Source organism: Rhinoderma darwinii, chromosome 2, assembly GCF_050947455.1.
Source record: "Rhinoderma darwinii isolate aRhiDar2 chromosome 2, aRhiDar2.hap1, whole genome shotgun sequence".
Taxonomy (NCBI): Eukaryota; Metazoa; Chordata; class Amphibia; order Anura; family Rhinodermatidae; genus Rhinoderma; species Rhinoderma darwinii.
The window spans coordinates 318,597,330-318,620,041 of NC_134688.1; the positions used below are offsets into that span (position 1 = coordinate 318,597,330).

Here is a 22,712-nt window from a genome sequence, read left to right on the forward strand (position 1 = left end):
TTAGCGAAAAATTTCAAAAATTAGCATTTTTCTCAATTTAAATGTATCTGCTTGTAAGACAGGCAGTTATACCACACAAAAATGTTGCTAATTAACATCCCCCATATGTCTACTTTAAATTGGCATCGTTTTTTGATCATCATTTTATTTTTATAGGACGTTACAAGGCTTAGAACTTTAGCAGCAATTTCTCACATTTTCAAGAAAATTTCAAAATGCTATTTTTACAGGGGCCAGTTCAGTTGTGAAGTGGCTTTGAGGTCCTTAGATATTAGAAACCCCCAATAAGTCACCCCATTTTAAAAACTGCACCCCTCAAAATATTCAAAACAGCATTTAGAAAGTTTCTTAACCCTTTAGACATTGCGCAGGAATTAAGGCAAAGCAGAGGTGAAATTTACAAAGTTCATTATTTTTTTCCAGAAATTCATTTCAAATCCATTTTTTTTGTACCACAGAATGTTTTACCCAAGAAATGCAACTCAATATTTATTGCCCAGGTTCTGCAGTTTTAGGAAATATCCCACATATGGCCCTAGTGTGCTGCTGGACTGAAGCACCGGCCTCAGAAGCAAAGGAGCACCTGGTGGATTTTGGGCCTCCTTTTTATTAGAATATATTTTAGGTACCATGTCAGCTTTGAACAGGTCTAGTGGAACTAAAACAGTGGAAACCCCCCAAAAGTGACCCCATTTGGGAAACTACACCCCTCGAGGAATTTATCTAGGTGTAGCAAGCATTTTGACCGGCCAGTTTTTTTGCAAAAATTTTTGGAACTAGGCCATGAAAATGAAAATCTACATTTTTTTTCAAATAAAATGTAGGTTTAGCTAATTTTTTTTTCATTTCCAGAAGGACTAAAGGAGAAAAAGCACCATAAAATTTGTAAAGAAATTTCTCCCGAGTAAAACAATACCCCACATGTGGTAATAAACGGCTGTTTGGACACACGGTGAGGCTGAGAAGGGAAAGAGCGCCATTTGGCTTTTGGAACTCAAATTTAGCAGGAATGTTTTGCGGAGGCCATGTCTCATTTGCAAAGCTCCTGAGGGGACAAAACAGTGGAAACCCCCAACAAGTGACCCCTTTTTGGAAACTACACCCCATGAGGAAATTATCTAGGAGTACAGTGAGCAGTCTGACCCCACAGGTGTTTTACAGAACTTATTGTAAGTAGGCCGTAAAAATGAAAATCTACATTTTTTTCAAAGAAAATGTAGGTTTAGGTATTTTTTTTCATTTCCACAAGGACTGAAGGAGAAAAAGCACCACAACATTTGTAAAGCAACTTCTCCCGAGTAAAACAATACCCCACATGTGGTCACAAACATCTGTTTGGACACACGGTAGGGCTCAGAATGGAAGGAGCACCATTTGGATTTTGGAATGGTTTCTGGGTGTCATGTCGTATTTGCTGAGCCCCTGTAGTACTAGTACAGTGGAAACACCCCAAAAGTGACTCCATTTGGGAAACTGCACCCCCTGAGGAATCATCTAGGGGTATAGTGAAAATTTTGATCCCAAAGTTTTTTGCTGAATTAATTAGAATTAAGCCATGAAAATTAAAAAAAATTTTTTCCGACAAGATGTAGTTTTAGATACACATTTTTCATTTTTACAAGGAACAGAGAAGAAAAAGCACCCCAACATTTGTAAAGTAATTTCTCCCGAGTACGGTAACACCCCATATGTGGTTATAATCAGCTGTTTACATATATGGGAGCATACAGAAGAAAAGGAGCGGTATTTATCTTTTGGAGCGTAGATTTTGCTGGAATGGTTTGTGGACGCCATGTTGCATTTGCAAAACCACTGATGTACCAAACAAAAGTGACCCCGTTTTAGAAACTACACCCCTAAAGGCATTTATCAAGGGGTGTAGTGAGAATTTAGACTCCACAGGTGTTTTTCAGAAATGAATACGCAGTGGATTGTGCAAAGTGAAAATTGCAATTTCTCCACTGATTTGCCCATTCACCGCCCAAGATGTTGTGCCCCTAGAGTATCTTACCCCATAAATTGTTAAGCGGGTTCTCCCGGGTGTGGTAATGCCTTGTGGCCATAAATTGCTGTTTGGGCACACTGTAGGGCTAAGAAGGGAAAGACCACCATTTTGAGCATAGATTTGGCTTGGTAATAGTTCTGTTTGGGGTTTTGCTGGTATTTCCGTTTATAATGTGGTGGCATATGTAATCTGTGCGGAGTATACCAGGGGTATATGTAATCTGTGCGGAGTACATCTGGGCATAATAAGAGGGTATAATAATGGGGTAAATAATGCAATTATCCATAGATGTGTGTTACGCTGTGAAGCGATCCGTTATGCGCAGGCCTGTGTCGCACTGAAACGGTTTTCTTTCTTATCCCCCTTCTGTAACGCTCTGCACCTTTTGGGGACTTTTTCTCCTTCGTAGTTTGGGAAATATTACTGGGAAAGTTTTGCGCTGGTATAATACGGGCGCCCTCGCTTCCAGCGGATGTGCTATGTCCCTTACCTTCCTAGTTCCTCAATACTAGGGCCCTGAAACTGAAGGAATGTTCCCCTCCGGCCTGAGCATTGAGATGTTTTTCATCACCGCATTACTAGTGCCATAACGTTATTGTTTTTCAGTTGATTGAGCGATGTGCGGGCTTGTTTTTTGCGAGTCGGGCTGTAGATTTTATTGGTACCATTTTAGGACACATACGACTTTTTGATCACTTTTTATTTCATTTTTTGGTAAAGGAAATTACCAAAAACAAGCAATTCTGGAATAGTTTTTTATTTTTTTTATCGGCATCCACAGTGTGCCCTAAATGACATGTTGGCTTTATTCTGCGGGTCGATACGATTACGGCGATACCAAATTTATATCGTTTTTTTTTATGTATTGCGGCTTTTGCACAACAAAATCACTTTTTTTATAAAATCATTTGTTTTCTGTGTCGCCATATTCTAAGACCCATAACTTTTTTATTTTTGCGTGCACGAAACGGTGTCAGGGATTATTTTTTGCGGGACGGATTGTCGTTTTTATTAGTACTATTTTGGAGTAAATGTGACTTTTTGATCACTTTTTATAGCATTTTTTGCAAGGAAATGTGACCTAAAAACAAAGATACTGGCGCTGTTTTTCATGTTTTTTTTTTTACCGTGTTCACCGTGCGGGATAAATTACATAATAATTTTGTAGTTTGGGTCTTTACGGACGCGGCGATACCAATTATGTATAGTTTTTTTTTATTTTTACGTTTTTTCCCATAATAAAAGACTTACTATGGGAAAAAAGTCAGTTTAGCTTTATTTTTATTTGAAATGTGTGTTATTATTGTTTTACCACATTTTTATTAACTTTTTTTTACTTTTTCTACTTGTCCCACTAGGGGACATGAGGGCCTGATGCCCCGATCGCTACTCTAATACACTGCACTACATACGTAGTGCAGTGTATTAGCGCTGTCAGTTATTCACTGACAGCAAGCCTATGAGGACACGCCGCAGGCGGGTCCTCATCGGCTCCCGTACAAGGCAGACTCGGACGCCATTTTCTGGCATCCGATCGCCACAGCAACCCAGCGATTGCATCTGAGGGGTTAATCTGCCGGATCGGAGAATAGCTCCGGTCCTGGCAGTTACAGGAGGGTGCCAGCTGTATAATACAGCTGTCACCCCGCGGTGATGGTGCCGGCTCTGCTTCTGAGCTCGCACCATCACTGCGCCGTATATATACGGCGCTTTGCGGGAAGCACCTCCCGACAGCGCCGTATATATACGGCGGATGTCGGGAAGGGGTTAAATAAACCAATCTAACACAAATGATGAAACAGTGTGCACTATGTCATCATATGCCAATAGAAACTTTTTAATATCAAATAAACTAAAATGTAACAATGACATAAAAAAATCTTGTCAATCACTTATGTGGTGATTTCAAAGAAACCATTTCCCTTTAAAAATAGTTCTGCACACACACCAGTCACTCACAATACCAGCTGTTCCCAGACACTCTCAATACTGAGAATCCAATCTCACACATGTATACCTTTTGTGTGTACCTTTGGTAAAACAAGTATATAACCAGAATGACTGTGTATAAACTCCTATTATTCTTGGATTATTCATCCGATGAACTATAATCTTCATGGTCATTCCTCAATGAATATCTGAGACATCCCGCTCTTGTAAGTAACACACGTTATTCTCTTATTAGTTATATTAGTCTAACACGGTTACTATATATTAACAATATATCTTGTTAGACATTCCATGCAATTATTAAAATGACTGTTAAATAAACCAAAAATGAGAAATTTACAGTAAAGTTTAAAATGTCTTGGAAAACTCCTATAACGAGAGGAAATTTCTTTAGTGACAATTTAGGACAGATATACAGTATATTCTAACTAGATCTGGATAGAAATACATAAGAATCTTCACTTTATCAATCTCACTACTACAATCCATGGTCATTACACTTAGGCCTCATTTACGCGAACGTGATATACGTCCGTGAGACTCGCGTGCTTTTCACGCGGGTCGCACGGACCTATACAAGTCTATGGGGGCATGCAGACAGTCCGTGAGTTTTGCTCAGCGTGAGTGCGCTGAAAAAAAACTCACGACATGTTCTAAAAATCTGCGTTTTTCGCGCATCACGCACCCATTGAAGTCAATGGGTGCGTGAAAACCACGAAGGTCGCACGGAAGCACTTCCGTGTGAACTGCGTGATTCGCGCAAGAGCTGTCAAACTGAAAGTAAACAGAAAAGCACCACGTGCTTCTCTGTTAACAAACATCCGAACGGAGTGTCTTAGACATGAGCGAACCGAACTTTACCGGGTTCGGCCGAACTCGTTTTGACCGAACCCGGCAGGAGACCTTCACTGTGCAGGGTGCTGAAAGAGTTAAACTGGTTCAGCACCCTGGACAGTGACGATTCCAATATACGTGAACGTGTATTAAAAAAAAAAAAAAAAGTTCTGACTTACCGATAACTCCCGGCTTCTTCCTCCAGTCTGACCTCCCGGGATGACAATTCAGTCCAAGTGACAGCTGCAGCCAATCACAAGCCAAACACAGGCTGCAGCGGTCACATGGACTGCCGCGTCATCCAGGGAGGTGGGGCCAGATGTCAAGAGGCGCGTCACCAAGGACGCGTCACCAAGGCAACGGCCGGGAAGTTCTCTAAGTACGAACCTCTTTTTTTTTTTTTCAAACAGGTTACTCGATATGGTGATCGGAATGCACTGTCGAGGGTGCTGAAAGAGTTACTGCCGATCAGTTAACTCTTTCAGCACCATGGACAGTGACTGACGTCGACTAGCCTCATCTCTATGATGGTGGCTGCGCGAAAATCACGCAGCCGCGCATCATACACGGATGACACACGGAGCTGTCAAGTGCCTTTTGCGCACGCAAAACGCACACGCTCGTGTAATTGAGGCCTAAAAATGATCCTATTGGCGTTGACTCTATTTCTAGCCAATAACTAATCCACGTCTATCAATAATCACTGAACATTTCACCCAATGTTTCCTTTTTAGGAAGTGAAGAGTTAATTGATTCCTTTATGACTTCAGATGACGCCTTTCTCTCAATGTATGGCTAATAACTGATCGCATGTCACCCCTGGAAACCTTGTTTCTGTAAACATTTGGTTTATAAAACTACATAGCATAATTATACGTTGGCACATTCTTTTCTACTGGAATGTCACGATCTATAGAATTAGATGCTGGTTAATGCTTACTGACTGTTTCCTTGTGGTTTTTTTTTTGTTTTGTTTTTTTCTGGTACGTTCAATCATTTCTATCTGTTCTCTGCAACTCTGTCTATTAATCCGGGCCCATCTCTCAAGAAACCATCCCATCTGGTATAAATGAGGATTCCCCCACTTGGGCTTTCTCGATTGCTACGTTATTTTCTCTAGCTTTTTTCACTAAACCTTTCCCCGCATAGTTTCCGAACAATATCTGCTGCTGTTTTACCCCCACCCTAAACCTTGCTCTTGGCTGGCCAGCACTTTGGGTGCATGTACAGAAGCTCCCAGATATCCCCATGCGCTCTGCTAAATATTTTAGTCTGTCATGGGGGTTACCATTCTTTTGAGGAATCTTTTGGATTTCTTGGTCTGGCTTGACTAGCATGACCATCGTGACTGTGGTGGGTTTCTTACGTTTACGCAGCTGTTCTCTATAACCTTGTCTATTAATCCATGGCCCCTCACCTCAAGAAATCATCCCATCTACTATAACTGAACTCCCTGCTTGGGCATTCCCGCCTTTTGTTATTTTCTCCAGGTTCTAGACTGCACCTTCTCCGTATCGGTTTTTTAACAATATCTGCTGCTGTTTGTCCCCATCCTGCCCCTTGGGTGTTATGCTCTACAACTTGGGCACACTTTGAGTCTGAAGTCCCTATGCACTCTGCTAACTCCTATGTTTAGTCTGTCAGTAGGGGTTCTCTATGCACTCTGCTAAAACCTGGGCCTACTTCTAGTCTGTCATTGGGGAGTTTACCCTATGCACTCTGATAAATCCTATATTTAGTCTGTCAGTAGGGCAACCACGTGTCTGGTCCTGTCTCCTAAACAGCAGCCAAATAACTATTGTCAACAAGATCACAATTATTGCAAGTCCCTTGGTGCAGTGTACGTTAACCTACTTTATGTTGTATTTAATGGGATGGGTGTGATTTATAACTATGTCACGGTCTCAGGCGCCCATGGATATTCTATAAACTTTCTAGTTACAGAGATGTTACTTAATAATCAGCAACTCATTCAGATCGAGCGTTCGTGGATTAGCCCACATACATACTTACTTCCAGCCAGGTGCGCCGCCTGTGGGTCACAGTCTGGATGCGCGAAAGTCCTAACAATCACTTGGGCGGGGATGGGTACCTGTCACTTCTGCAAGGATCAATTTGCAACCTGATCTTAATACAGACTAAACCCAGGGACCGGAGGGAACACTTTGGACAGGCCTTTTAGTGTTCTCTCGGTATTCGGTTGTTTCTGTATGTCTTGCGATCAGAAAACAAACACTCCCTTAACTCAACGCCGAAAGACGGATATATCCGTCCTCAGCAGCTGCTAGTTCGCGCAGGAGGACGGATATTTCCGTCCTGTGATCGCGCGGGTACTGACAGCGTACCCATGCGATCAGCGGCAGGAGCACGGCTGTTATACACAGCCTGGCTCCTGCTGCAACAGCCGGAATCGAAGCGCGCGCCGATTCCGGCAGTTTAACCCATTAAATGCCGCTGTCAATAGTGACAGCGGCATTTAATGTGTTTGACAGAGGGAGGGGGCTCCCTCTGTCACCCGATCGGCGCCCCCGCAAACAAATCGCGGGTCGCCGTCGGGTTTCCATGACAGCCGGGGGTCTAACAAAGACCCCCAGGTCTGTCTTCAGCATCTGCCTGTTAGGCGATGCCAGAGGCATGACCTAATAGGTTGCCTGTCAGTTTTACACTGACAGGCAATAATGCTTCGGTATACTAAGTATACCAAAGCATTATATATGCGATCAATAGATCGCATAGTGAAGTGTCCTGATGACAATCAGTTAAATAAAGTTTGTGAAAAAAATAAATAAATAAATTAGTCAAAGTCAAATAAAACTACTTTTTTGTCCCAAAAAGTGGTTTTATTTAGTAAAACTGTCAAAACAAATCACACATACACATATATGGTATCCCCGCGATCGTAACAACTTGACCAATGAAATGAACACATTAATTAAACCGCCGGATGAACGGCGTCCAAAGAAAACGCATAAAACAACGGCAAAATTCTCTCTTTTCTCCCATTCCCCCCATAAAAAATAAAATAAAAGTTAATCTATAAGTCCTATGTACCCCAAAATAGTACTAATGAAAACTACACATTGGCCCACAAATCAAGCCCACATACGCCCACATCGACGGAAAAATAATAACGTTACGGCTCTTGGAATGCGGCGATGCAAAAACAAGTAATTTTCTTCTAAAAGGCTTTTTATTGTACAAACGTAGAAAAAACATATAAAACCTACATATTTGGTATCCCCGTAATCGTGCCGACCCATAGAATAAAGTTAACATGTTATTTACGCTGCATAGTAAACGGCGTCAATTTATAACGTGAAAATTAATGCTGGAATAGCTGCTTATTTTCAATTCTCTCCTAAAATAAAGTTAATAAAAGTTAACCAATATGTTATAAGCATCTAAAAATGGTACAATTACAAAATACAACTCGTCCCGCAAAAAACAAGCCCTTATACGGCTATGTAGACGGAATTAAAAAAAAGTTACGACTCTTGGAATGCGACCGTGAAAAAACAAAAAATAATCCTTGGTCATTAACGTGCAAAATGGCCCGGTCATTAAGGGGTTAACTCAGCCTCTCACAGATTTATTTCTACTCACTCACCTTTTCCTATAATTCATACATATTACAGCTCATAGAGAAATTGTGTTCATGGATCCCAAATAGTCAAAAGAGACAATACCTGGATGGCAGCTAAAACCAGAGAGTAGTGCACAGTAAGAAGAACATTTCTTACTCACCTGTTTTGTGTGCAGTTCTCCGTTATCTTAGCCGTCATCCACCTTCGATTGTCGCCTTCGATCTGTGTTGAGAATTCCGGACAAGAGCCCCTAAGTAATGTTGATGCAGAATTTAGTATGTCCGTTAACTTCGGACCTTTTCTGCATTTGTCTATGAGGTCCAAATTAATTGATATTCTCTCTTGGAGGTTCAGAGAGTGGCCGGCCAAAGAGACAATAACATGCATGGGTTGGTGTTCAAACAATCTCTGCCCTAGGGGGCGGATCCATCTTTATTTATAAGAAAATCAGAGTAGGGGGTATCCTCATACTTGCAAAGCATGAACATTCTACATATGGTAATGTCCAGTCTTCCCATCTCCTATTTAGTACTTCTCTTTAGCCATAAGAAATACAATGTCATCACGTTTTCTCACGTTGCCTTTGTAACAGCTGAAATGCAGTCATAAACCAGGAGGCTTAGAATAGAATAGCCATCCCCCCTGTTGGCTGTTGTTAGCAGATCTTTGAGCTTTAGTGACAACAGCAATTTAGGTTCACACATATAAAGATATATTAAAATATTTTTGACACTGTTTGTTTTAAGTTTTAGAACGTCCAAGAAAAATAAAAATGTTCAAAAAACGATGCCAATCTAAAGTAGACATATGGGAAATGTGAACTAGTAACTATTTTGGGGTGTATAACCATCTGTTTTTCTATAAATTTTGCCATTTTTCACAAATATACACTGAATATATTGAACAAATTTTACCACTAACATAAAGCCCAATGTGTCACGAGAAAACAATCTCCGAATCGCTTGGATAGGTTTAAGCATTCCGACGTTATTACCACATAAAGTGAGAATTGTCAGATTTCAAAAATGGGCTCTGAACCTTGAGGCCAAAACAAGGCTGCGTCCTTAAGGGGTTAAGCCAAGTCTGTGACTCCTCCAGTATGTCTTTACATGGGTTGGCATAAAGTTAGCAAGTATTTTAGCTCTTGCTATTGCTGCTAGACCAATAGTTGACTTCATCCATGTAGTGGAGCTGTGGCTCTCACAAACCCCTAGAGCTTATATTATTTTAAAAGGAAGTACCAAGAACTCATATACTGATAAAAGTCCTATAGAGACCAATCTCTTGGAAGATCTGGCTGATTCATCCCTCTCTGTTGTGACACCGTTAAAATTTTATCTGAATAGGACATACCCATTGCGAGGAGAGATTACTAATTTTGTTTGTAACTTCAAGGCAACCAGTTAGGAAGGCCACATCCAATACCATTAGGGGTGGGATACTCCTTGCTATGCGAAGCGCAGGTATAGACACAAGTCTCTTTAAAGCGCATTCCATTAGAAGCCCCGCTTCCTCTGTGGCATCGGCTAAAGGAATTTCTTTCATGACCTAAGAATGGAATTCAGAGAGGACCTTTATTAAACACTACTGGAGAACCTCTGACCTAGAGCAGATACGATTTCTGAGAGCTCTTACCAGGTGTGTGTTACTCTACCAAATAGCTGGTGCTAGGTGGCTACCTCCCGAAGAACAAAACTCATATTGCAGGAATCTATGATTTTCAAGCTGTATTTGTTTTAGAGAATAGACCAGCCACCTAGCAACAGCGCCCTCCCTCCCATCCTTGATGTTAATTTCCTGGTAGTCCCTCAAGTATTGTTAATTATGCGCTTTATTATAGTCACTGCCAGGAATCCTAAGCAGACAGCCCTTTAAAATATTTTGGGTATCAAGAAGTGATGCCTTGAGGGACAAGACCTCAATAGTTGATGATAAAGATATATTTATAGAAAAAAACAGTAAATATATTCTAGTTATGACGAATAACTATACAGTTATGGGTTGAAATATCCGACAGTTATTAAAGTTCAGTTTGAAGCATGATTTAGTCTGCAGAATGATTTTACCCTTTTGGGTAGACCTAATTGCATATGTGGTTTCTAGGGATGAGGTCTTTCCACCGAGCCGCTCTGAGGTAATCCCTCGCGCGCGCACACACAGGAGGACCTCACTTCTACGATGTACCAGTGAGGACACTTTTATCATGTCAGCAGGAATTTCGGGAAGCAGGCGCCGGCGTCTAATAATTGTTGCTAGATTGCTGGCCTATTACCTAGAACAAATGCAGTTTTCAGATCATGGGTTCCTGCAAACTGAGTCGAATACTGTGAAAGGCCACTACAAGTGAAGCAGGTAAGGAATAAAGGAAGGCAGCACTGCAGCATTTTAAAAACTGCTTATCGGCGGGAGTACCGAGAGTCTGAGCCCCACCGATCAGATATTGATGGCCTATCCTTAGGTTAGGCCATCAATTTCCTATAACTGGAAAACCCTTTAAAGCCCATTTCCAACCTTTTCTGTATAGGACCTTAAACCTGTTCAGCTGCAGCAGCTATGTTTCCTGTATTAATATGCAAAAGAACATCTTAATTTGATCGAAGGCTAGTGGCCACATCACTTAGAGAAGTGTACCGTACTTTGTGTCTGTCAGTGCCTATCCACTACAGACCTCAGATTGCAAGTTTACACAGCCCGGTGGGAAAGATTTGAAAACCCCAAAAGGAAAGTTAGCAACTATAACTAGTAAAGTTCTCAAAACTGGTCGTCTTAAGCATCTTACAAGAGTAATCAATGTAGAAAGTGTTTTTTTTTTTTTTTTGTTTTTTTTTTCCCCTGGTAATTAGAATTGTGCTCTAAATTCTAGAGCGGATTTGGTCTTTGATTAAAACTTACTATATTGATCATGGGAAAATGAGCAAACCATACGATTAACTCTGCTGACTAATGTATGTTTACATTAAGTTTTAGATTAGCAAGTTCAAAATACTGTACTTGAAATCTTGCTGGAGCAGTTGTGGCTGATCACTGAATGTAAGTTTTGACTGTTCATTTCAATCCTTTATTTGCTTTTGTGTATGTTTTACCTGTCAGTAGATGCGCTTTCTTGTCCTTCCCTATGGCGCCAGAAACTTCAGACCAGAGTGGTACATCCCCAGTACGTACTGTCTGCTCATCTGATGGTGATTCAGTCTGTGCTTTGGAAGAGTCTCTTGATCTTAAGGTGAGACAGTTACTGTAAATGTAGCTAATATTTGCTTATGTTCTATATTAAAGGTGTTTTCCAGGAGTTAAAAATTGTTGGTCTATTTTTATCATAGGTCATTAATGTTCAATAAGTGGGGGGTTTCTCATCTATAAGCATAATGAAGGTCCATGGTGCTCGCTGATCCTCCATTGTTAACACAGGTGCAGTGGCTGTGCCTGGTATTGCATCGCAGTCCTATTTCAAGTCAATGGGACTGAGATTTAGTACCAGACACAGCGACCCTTCTATACGGAGCTGTGTCTGTGTAAACAAAGGGACATCGGTGCCATATGTATATACGCTAAAAACGATTAGATGTTTTTCGGACAAACACTGATGTCCTAGTAAGTAAGGCTTCTTTGACAGAAGAGAGGTAAACGTATAGTAACGCTAGTGTGAGAGGAAGAGCAGATCGATACATTTTAAAGGAAAACAACGGTTGATTTCAATGGTAATTTTGTTTCAGTTGCTTTCTGTTTGTCTCCGTTCGCTTGTTTTCCGTTTTTTTTTTAACGGAATCAAAAGTGCATTCTGCAGAACTTATGTTTTTAGTTAAAAAAAATAGACACCTAGCAAACGGAGACAAACAGAAAGCAACTGATACAAATGAATTACCATTAAAATCAATGGTAATTCTAACAACTGTTGCTTTTCGTTTAACCCGTTAGTGACCGGCCCATCGTGTTTCTACGTCTGTCACTAACGGGCCTTATTCCGATGCCATAGACTTTTTACGTCGCGGTATCGGAATAAGTTTACAGAGCAGGGAGCTGTCAAATCTCTCTGCTCTCAGCTGCTAAAGGCAGCTGAGAGCAGGGAGCGTCCCTGCTCTACCGGGTGAGATCGATATTAGTATCGATCTCACCTGTTTAACCCCTCAGATGCGGTTCTCAATAGCGTGCACCGCATCTGAGTGGTTTTGGAGAGAGGGAGGGAGCACCCTCTCTCCCCCACCGACACCCGATGATACGATCGCCGAGTGTCTGTGTCTCCAATGGCAGCCGGGGGTCTAATAAAGGCCCCCAGGTCTGCCTGGAGTGAATGCCTGCTAGATCATGCCGGAGGCATGACCTAGCAGATGCCTGTCCGTGTTAAACGGACAGGCAGTAATACACTGCAATACAAAAGTATTACAGTGTATTATAAATGTGATCGCAGAATCGCATATTATAGTCCCCTAGTGGGACTAGTAAAAAAGTGAAAAAAAAGTTTAATAAAGTTAATTTAAAACAAAAATAGTGAAAAAAAAATGAAAAACCCACTTTATCCCCTCACAAAATGCTTTACTATTAAAAAAACAAAATAAAGTTAAAAAGTTACACATATTTGGTATCGCCGCGTCCGTAACGACCCCCACTATAAATCTATTACATTATTTAACCCGCACGGTGAACGCCGTAAAAAATTTAATAAACTATGGAAAAATTGCTGTTTTCTGTGATTACTGACTTTAAAAAAATGTGATAAAAAGTGATCAAAAAGTCGCATCTGCTCCAAAATGGTACCAATAAAAACTACAAGTCTTCCCGCAAAAAAAAGCCCTCGTACAACTGCATCGGCGAAAAAATAAAAACGTTACGGCTCTTAAAATATAGACACAAAAACAAATAATTTTCAAAAAAAAAGCGTTTTTACTGTGTAAAAGTTGTAAAACATTAAAATCTATACAAATTTGGTATCGTTGCAATCGTAACAACCCACTGAATAAAGTTATTGTTATTTATACCACACGGTAAACGGCGTAGATTTAAGACGTGAAAAAGAGTGGCGAAATTTCAGGTTTTTTTCTATTTCCCCCCCAAATAAAAGTTAATAAAAGTTAATCAATAAATAATATGTCCCCCAAAATGATGCTATTGAAAAGTACAACTTGTCCCGCAAAAAACAAGACCTTATACAGCTATGTCGACGCAAAAATAAAAACGTTATAGCTCTTGGAATGCGACGATGGAAAAACTAAAAAAATGGCCTGGTCATTAAGGTCTAAAATAGGCTGGTCATTAAGGGGTTAATGTATCAAGCCTCTTTTCCTCTGACTGAAGAGAGGTAAACGTATAGTAACGGTAGTGTGAACTTAGCCTTACTTACATAGTACAGTTGGAAAAAAAAGACCTGTCCCATTAAGTTCAACTAAGGGATGGGAGAAAGGAGAGGGATATGAGTCAACTTTAGAACTTTGTCTTACCGCTATTGATCAGAGGGAGTTTAAAAGAAAAGAAAAACCCATAAAGCATGAACCAATAAAAAATTTCTCTCCTGATCCCAAGTGGCAATCAGATTGGATCAACATTCAGAATTCTATATATTCACATAGGCGCTGATATTATTCTGTTTTAGAAATTCTCTAAGCCTTTTTTAAAGCCATCTACTGTGCCTGCGGTAGGGTATTCCACTGATTTACAGTCCTTATGGTAGAAAAGACTTGAGATTTAAACCTTTTTTTTTTTTCTCTCCAGACAGAGGGAGTGCCACCTTGCCTTTTGAGGGGATTTTATATGGAACAGCTTTTCATTGTACAGGCAATTTATATACTAGTTAGTCATGCCCCCCCCCCCCCCCCGCCCCACCTCTCAGATGTCGGGTTTTTTCAAGACTAAATAGATTATTTTCTTAACTTAGATTCTCCATACCCCTTAGGGTCAGTTCATACAGAGTTATTTATTTTATTTTATTTTTTACATGGTTTTTTTGTCGTGTCAAAACATTGTCTGACATTTATTCATATTAAATCTCATTTGGCGAGTACTGTGGAAATAGCCAAAACATTCGTTGTTGCTCTGATTCACTCTCTCGTCTTGACTACTGTAACTCATTACTAATCGGTCTCGTCACTAAACTCTCCCCTTTCCAAACCGTCCTGAATACAGCAGCCAGGCTCTTCTTTCTGACCAACCACTACACCAACGCCTCTACCCTCTGCCAGTCACTGCACTGGTTACCCATTCCTTATAGAATAAAATTTTTACTCTCGCCCACAAAGCTCTCCACAGTGCTGCACCTTCTTACATCCACTCCCTCAACTCTGTCTGACACCTTACCCATGGTGTACGTTCTGACAACAACCTAAGGCCTCGTTTACAGGAGCGTGATATACGTCCATGCGACGCACATGCTTTTCACGCGTGTCGTACGGACCTATGTAAGTCTATGGGGGCATGCAGACAGTCCGTGAGTTTTGCTCAGCGTGAGTCCGCTGAAAAATACTCACGACGTGTCCTTTATTTGTGCGCTGTTCGCGCATGACACACCCTTTGAAGTCAATGGGTACGTGAAAATCACGCAGGTCACACGGAAGCACTTCCCTGCGAACAGCGTGATTCGCGTAACAGCTGTCAAACTCTGAATGCAAACAAAACACCACGTGCTTTTCTGTTGACAAACATCCAAACGGAGTGTCATAATGATGCCGGCTGCGCGAAAATCTCGCAGCCGCGCATCATACGCTGATAATACACGGAGCTGTTAAGTGCCTTTTGCGCACTCAAAACGCAGCGTTTTTCGCGTGCGCAAAACTTACACACTCGTGTAAATGAGGCCTAAGATTAACATCCTCCGTAATCCAAACCGCTCACTCCTATCTCAGCCAATCAAATAAGTTCCCAACATTTCTAGTTTTAAGCGTGCCCTTAAAACACACATTTTTAGACAGGCCTATAACATACCCTAATCTGACTTATCCTTAGTCATCAGAACCTGACCCCCTCATTAAACAACATCCACAACACTCCTTTCACCCTAATGCACTTGATATTTGTCACGCACAGATGCTGGCTGGTGACAGGCTCATACAGCTTTGTGTACTACCCTATATTTATAAAAGACGACTGGACCATCGTACTTAACCCCTTAAGGACGCAGCCTTGCTTTGGCCTTAAGGCTCAGAGCCCATTTTTGAAATCGGACACATTTCAATTTGTGGTAATAACTTCGGAATGCTTAAACTTATCCAAGCGATTCTGAGATTGTTTTAACCGTGGGACATTGGGCTTCATGTTCGTGGTAAAATTTGTTCGATATATTCAGTGTTTATTTGTGAAAAACTGGAAAATTTTGAAAAAATAGCATTTTTCTGAATTTAAATGCATCTGCTTGTAAAACAGATGGTTATACCACCCAAAATAGTTACTAGTTAACATTTCCCATATGTCTACTTTAGATTGGCATCATTTTTTGAACATCCTTTTATTTTTCTTGGACGTTACAAGACTTAAAAATATGAGAAATTGCTGTTTATGTTCTAAGAATTTTAAAAGCCTTTTTTTTAAGGTACCTGCTCAGTTCTGAAGTGGCTTTGAGGGGCCTATGTTTCAGACACCCCCATAAAACACCCCATTTTAAAGACTAGACCCCTCAAAGTATTCAAAAAAGCATTTAGAAAGTTTTTTTTAACCCTTTAGGCATGTCACAGGAATTAAAGCAAAGTGTAGGTGAAATTTGCACATTTCATTTTTCTTGCTGAATTTCATTTTTATTCCAGAGACACTGCTAAATATGTATTGTCCAGATGCTGCAGTTTTTGGAAATGTCCCACATGTGGCTCTGGTGCGCTACTGGACTAAAACACAAGCCCCAGAAGCAAAGAAGCACCTAGTGCATTTTGGGGCCTCTTTTTTAGTAGAATATATTTTAGGCAGCGTGCCAGGTTTGAAGAGGTGTTGAGGTGCCAAAATAGTAGAAAAACCCCAAAAGTGACCCCATTTTTGAAACTACACCCCTCAAGGAATTAATGTATGGTTGTTGTTACCATTTTGACCACACAGTTTTTTCACAGAACGTATTTGAATTGGGCTGTGAAATTTAAAAAATGAAATTTTTCCCAATAAGATGTCATTTTTGATCAAAATGTCTTATTTTCACAAGAAATAAAATACTCCATTTTGTTGCCCAATTTGTCCTAAGTGCAGCAATATCCCATTTGTGGTGATAAACTGCCGTTTGGGCCCATGGGAGGCCTCAGAAGGAAAGGAGACCTATGTGTTCTTTGGAGTCCAGATTTTACTGGATTGGTTTTCGGGTGCCATGTCGCATTTTCAGAGCCCCAGAGGTATCAAAGCAATGGAAACCGACGAGATGTGAACCCATTTTGGAAACTACACCCCTTAAGGCTTTCATCTAGAGGTGTAGTGAGCATTTTGATCCCACAGGTGTTGTGTAAAAGGTAATGCGCAGCAGATGGTGCAGTGTGAGATTAGCAATTTTCTATGTATGTATGCCATTTCAGTGTCCAACATATTGTGCCCAGCATGCGCCACTGGAGATATACACCCTATAAATTGTATTGTGGGTTCTCCTGGGTACGGCACTACCCTACATGTGGCTGTTATCTGCTGCCTGGGCACACGGCAGGGCTTAGAAGGGAAGGACCACCATTTGGCCTACTGGAGCTTTTCTGGTACGAAGTCATGTATGCAGAAGCCCTTGAGGTACCAGTACAGTTGAAACCCCCAAGAAGTGACCCCATTTTAAAATCTACACCCCTTAAGGCATTCATCTAGAGGTGTAGTGACCATTTTGATCCCACAGGTGTTGTGTAAAAGGTAATGCGCAGTAGATGGTGCAGAGTGAGATTTGCAATTTTCTATACATGTATGCCATTTCAGTGTCCGATTTATTGTGCCCAGCATGCACCACCGGAGACATACACCCCATAAACTGTAATTTGTGTTCTCCTGGCTACGGCAATACCCTACATGTGGCTGTTATCAGCTGCCTGGGCACACAGCAGGGCTTGGAGCGGAAAGATGAGGGGGATAAGCTGTGCGGAGTGCGTCCGGGTAGATTAAAAATCTAAGGGATCTATGATAAATTTGAAAACACTATCATACAGAGCCCTGGTTTTTCAGGACACATGTCACATTGGTATATTGTGTCCTTCCTTATCCCCCACTTATAGCAGACTTTGCACCTCTTTTGACTTTTTCCCCTTGCCAGTTTGGGGAACTTCTCCTGGAAAGTGTTGCCCTGGTACGATGCGTGTGGCCTCGCTTTCAGAAGTACCCCCTTTTTGGTCCCTAAAGATTAGGTTCTTGATAACCACCTCTTGAAATTCCAGGATAGTTCACATCTGGCCTGTACATCGATGTAGCACGTACGCATTGTACAATGCCATCTGTATGATGTGCACGGCCAGCTTCTTATACCACACCGCATGGCGCTGTAGGGCTTCAGGACTTGATCTGACAAGTCCACCCCTCCCATGAACCTATTGTAGTCCAGGATGCAGTCTGTTTTGGGGGTCTCTGTACAGGTACATGGGTATGGTGTGACATCTCTCGTCTTGTACGTGACACACAATATGTTGCTGCTAGAATGTGCCCTGCTCTCACCCCTTCTGAGTGTTTGCCAAAGCAGAGTCTTAGGGAGACCTCTCAGATTTCTTCTAACGATGCCGCAGTACTTCTGGAAGCGAGGCACTTGAAGTGTGGGTCGCTGGTATAAAAATAATCCAGGTAGAAATGGTAACCCTGGTCCAGAAGTGGGTGCACCAAATCGCACACAATTTTTGCATTCACTCCCAGTAAGGGGGGGTGGGGCGTTCTGGGGTCTGAATACTGCTGTCCTTCCCTTCATACACGGCAGGTACTGGTGGAATTTTAAAATGTACCAAGTACTCATCAATACAAATACACTTCTCGTGGGTGTATGCTTGGGCAAACCGGGCACTGAAACGGTCTAATAGGGGTCTCCGTTTATACAAGCTGTCAAAATTGGGGTAATCTCGGGGTGGGCGCTGCTCATGATCAGTATTATGTAAGAAGTGAAGTACTGCCTAATTTATTTTTTTTAGGGTTCAGTTCTGAAGTTGCTTTGAGGGGCCTATATATTAGACACCCCCATCAAACACCCCATTTTAGAAACTAGACCCCTCAAAGTATTCACAACAGCATATAGAAAGTTTATTAACCCTTTAGGTGTTTCACAGGAATTTAGAGCAAAGTAGAGGTGAAATTAAAATTATTTTTTTGTCAGAAAATCCTTTTTATTCCATTTTTTTTCTGTAAAACAGAAGGTTTTACTAGAGAAACGCAACTTAATACTTATTGCCCAGATTCTGCACTTTTGAGAAATATCCCACATGTGGCCCTAGTCCGGTAATGGACTGAAGAATCCGCTTCAGAAGCAAAGGAGCACCTAGTGGATTTTGAGGCCTCCTTTTTATTAGGCACCATGTCCGGTTTGAAGAGGTCTTGTGGTGCCAAAACAGTGGAAACCCCCCAAAAGTGACCCTTTTTTGGAAACTAGACCCCTTGAGGATTTCATTGTAGTTTTCATGGGGTGCATGCGACTTTTTGATCAGTTTTTATTCTGTTTTTAAGTGGCGTGGTGACTAAAAAACAGCAATTCTACTATTGTTTTTTATTCCTTTTTTCCATCAAGAAAGCCGTGCGAGGACTTTTTTGCGTAATGAACTGTAGTTTCGATCAGTACCATTTTTAGGTACATGCGACTTTTTTATCTCTTTTTATTCCATTTTTTGGGAGGTGAAGTGACCAAAAAATTGTAATTCTGGTACGGTTTATTATTTTTTATGGCGTTCACCGCGCGGGATAAATAACGAAATAATTTTGTAGTTCAGTCAGTTACGGACGTGGCGATACCAATTATGTATAGTTTATTTGTTTGTTTATATATTTTTATTAATAATAAAGGGCTTATGGGAAAAGGGGGGTTTTTACTTTTATCACTTTTAAAACTTTTATTATTTTTACACAACTTTTTTTACTTTTTCCCACTAGGGAACTTAAGGGCAGGAGGCTCTGATCGCTATTCTAATACACTGCACTACATGCGTAGTGCAGTGTATTAGAACTGTCAGCTACTCACTGACAGCAAGCATAGTGGGTCCTGACTTTGTCAGGACCCACTAGGCTTCCGTCGATGGCATAGCCGGACGCCATTGTTAGGTGTCCGGTTGCCATAGTCGCCATCGCCGGCCGCTATCGTGTAGCAGGCCAGCGATGGTAGCTTAACCCCTATAAAGCCGCAATCACTATTGAATGCGGCTTTTAAGGGGTTAGTCAGCGGGGACACAGCGATCGGTCCCCGCTGCAGGAGCTGCGGCAACTGCTGTATGAGACGGTAGCTGTCACAGCTCCTGCATGTGTCGGGAAGACTACCGAAATGGCCGTTACTCCCGTGACGTACTATTAGGTCATGGAGCGCGAACGATACAGCTACCATGACCTAATAGTACGTCCAGGAGCGGGAAGGGGTTAACAAGCACTTTTTACATTTTGTCACTCCTGTTTCCTCAGATTGTAAAGTGAAAGCGTATCATGCGAAGTTGAGGCCTAATTTGTCGATTTACAAAGTATTGGTTCACAATTGCAGAGGCTCTGATGTGAAATAATAAAAGAAACCCCTGAGAAGTGACCCCATTTTGGAAACTGCATCGTTCAAGGCATCTATTAAGGGGTAGTGAGCATCTTCACCCCACAGGTCTTTTCCATAAATGATTGCGCTGCGGATGGTGCAAAGTAAAAATAACATTTTTTCCCTAGATATGCCATTTCAGTGGCAAATATGTCGTGCCCAGGTTGTCACTGGAGACACGTCGTCGTCCCCCCAACCCCGACCCCCCCCCAAAAAGATTTTTTTTTTTTTAAAAGGGTTCTCCCGGGCATGATGATGCCATATATATGGAAGTGAACTGCTGCTTGGGCACACTAGGGTTCAGAACGGAGCGAGCACCATTTGGCTTTTGGAGTGTGGATTTTGCTTGATTGTAGTTTGGTTTGCATGTGTAAGCTGGGCAGAGTACATAAGGGGCATTGTCAGGTGGTATAATAATGGGGGTAAAAACACAATAAAATAATCCATAGATATTTGTGACGCTGTGAAGCAATCCTTTCTGCACAGGCCAGTGATAAATGTTCTTTCTTATCCCCCTTTTGGTCCACACTCCGCACCTTTGCAGTTTGGGGAATTTTGCTTGGAAAGTGTTGTCCTGGTAGAATACGGGCACCCTTGCATCCAGCAGATATGTTTGGCCTACCGGTTTAGGGCCTTGATATATCGCCTCTTGAAACAGAAGAAATGTTCCCCTCGGGCCTGCACAACTGCATATATTTTATTTCCTGACTTATTGGAGCCTTAGCTAATTTTAATTTTTCATAGATGTAGTGGTATGAGGCCTGTTTTTTTCCGGGACGAGCTGTAGTTATTGGTACCATTTTGGGGTACATGCGACTTTTTTGATCACTTTTAATTATATTTTTTGGGAGGCAAGGTGACCAAAAAACAGCAATACTGGCATAGTTTTTTTTTTTTATACAGAGTTCACCATGCGTTATAAATTACATATCTTTATTCTGCTGTTCAGTACGATTCTGGGGATACCTAATAATTTATGGCACTTTTTTTATGTTTTACAACTTTTTGCACAATAAAATGACTTCTGTAAAAATTTACATTACATTTTTAATTGTTTAGTTGACGGAGCTGTATGAGGGCTTGTTTTTTGCAAGACGAGCTAAAGTTTTTATAGGTAACCCTTTTGAATACATGCGACTTTTTGATCACTTTTTATTCCAATTTTTGTAGGGCAAAGTGACCAATAAACAGAAATTCTGGCATCGATTTTTACGTGTTTTTTTTGTTTTTTACGCCGTTCACCGCGTGGAATAAATAACATATTTTTATAGTTCAGGCCGTTACGCAGCAATACCAAATATGTATTCTTTATTTATTTTTTTCAATAATAAAGGACATAAGGGGAAAAAGGGCGCTTGTGTTTTATTTTATTACTTGAAACTTTTATTATATTTTTTACAACTTTTTTTTTCACTTTTCTTTAGTCCCAGTAGGGGACTTGAAGGTCCAATCGTCAGATTTTTTTTCTTATACCTATGTAGTCATTCACTGACAGCAAGCCGATTAGGCTTCGCCTCCAGCCGATGACTAATCGGCTTCTGTAATGGCCGTGCAGGAGGCCATTGTTAGGCCTCTTATTTCCATAGCAGCATCTGCTGCAAACCTCTAAGCTGCAGCGATCGCTTTCGATCGCTGCATCTAAGGGGTTAATGCCAGGAATCGGAGCTAGCTCCAGTTCCTGCCGTTACAGGTGGAGGTCAGCTGTAACATACAGCTGACATCCACTTCTGATGACGCCGGCTCAGCTCCTGAGCCGGCGCCATCTTGCCGGCGGCTAAGGAAGGCTCTGGGCGAGGCCTCAAAGGCCTCCGTACTAGGCATACCGTGAGGCTAGTATTAGACCTCTGGTTGCATTTGCAGCCACCGGCACCCTGGCCACTTAATTACTGGGGTGCCGATGAGCTGCAAACCCCTTAAATGCAGCGATCGCTATTGACTGCTGCATTTAAGGGGTTAATGGCGGGGATGGGATAAAATGTCGGTCCCAGCCTTTACCCCAGGGTGTCAGCTGTAACATACAGCCAACACCCAGGGATGGTGGCACCGACTCAGCTTCTGAGCCGGTGTCCACCGTTTGTCGTATGGATACAGCAAAATGCGGGAAGCACTAGCTGTCCATGACATATCCATATGACATATGTCGGGAGGGGGTTAAGGGCTACAAAGTTTTTTTGACGCGGATACCGCGCCAAGAAACTGCTGAAATCGCCTCCCGTTTTCAATGGGATGTGGAGGAGTTTTTTCACCGCAAGCGGAAAGAACCGCTCCTGGGAGAAAAACGACATGCTCTTTCTTCCCGAGTTTCCGTCTCTGACTTCCCATTGAAATCAATGGGAGGCAGATAAATCGTTTTTCGCTCCGGCGTCAATGGCTGCGGCCGAAAAACGCAGCAAAAAAAACGCAACAGAAAGTGCAGGCAGGGCAAAATCTGCCTCAAATCTCCTAAAGGGAGTTTGAGGCAGATTTTTCTGCCTGCAAAAAAAACTGTGTGAACATACCCTAACAGATAGAAATAAACAAGTGAGATGGGGAAATTTTCATTTAGTTACATAATAATTCTGCACACTAATAGTTGCCCAATAATTATGCACCCATAGATATACTCCTAAGAAAGCCAAAACCTGACTTTTACTTTCTTAAATACTCAGGTTTTATGGTTAACCTTTTGGATTGGCCTACAGCACTGTAGTTGTTCAATAATAAAATTAATCCTCAAAAATGC

At 41.5% G+C, this 22,712-nt stretch overlaps 1 protein-coding gene across 6 annotated transcripts in view; it reads left to right on the forward strand.

The window, feature by feature from the left end:
• Positions 1 to 22,712, forward strand: part of PRICKLE4 (prickle planar cell polarity protein 4) — a 185,074-nt gene that overhangs the window by 118,023 nt on the left and 44,339 nt on the right. For 4 of the 6 annotated variants that reach the window (XM_075853570.1, XM_075853574.1, XM_075853575.1 and 1 more), the window contains exon 2: positions 11,467 to 11,593. In XM_075853570.1, coding sequence (XP_075709685.1) covers positions 11,489 to 11,593 — 105 coding nt within the window. In that variant the 5' untranslated portion in view covers positions 11,467 to 11,488. Of the gene's footprint in view, positions 1 to 11,463; positions 11,594 to 22,712 lie in introns of all 6 variants that reach the window. The other 2 variants (XM_075853571.1, XM_075853572.1) reach the window with 1 other exon arrangement.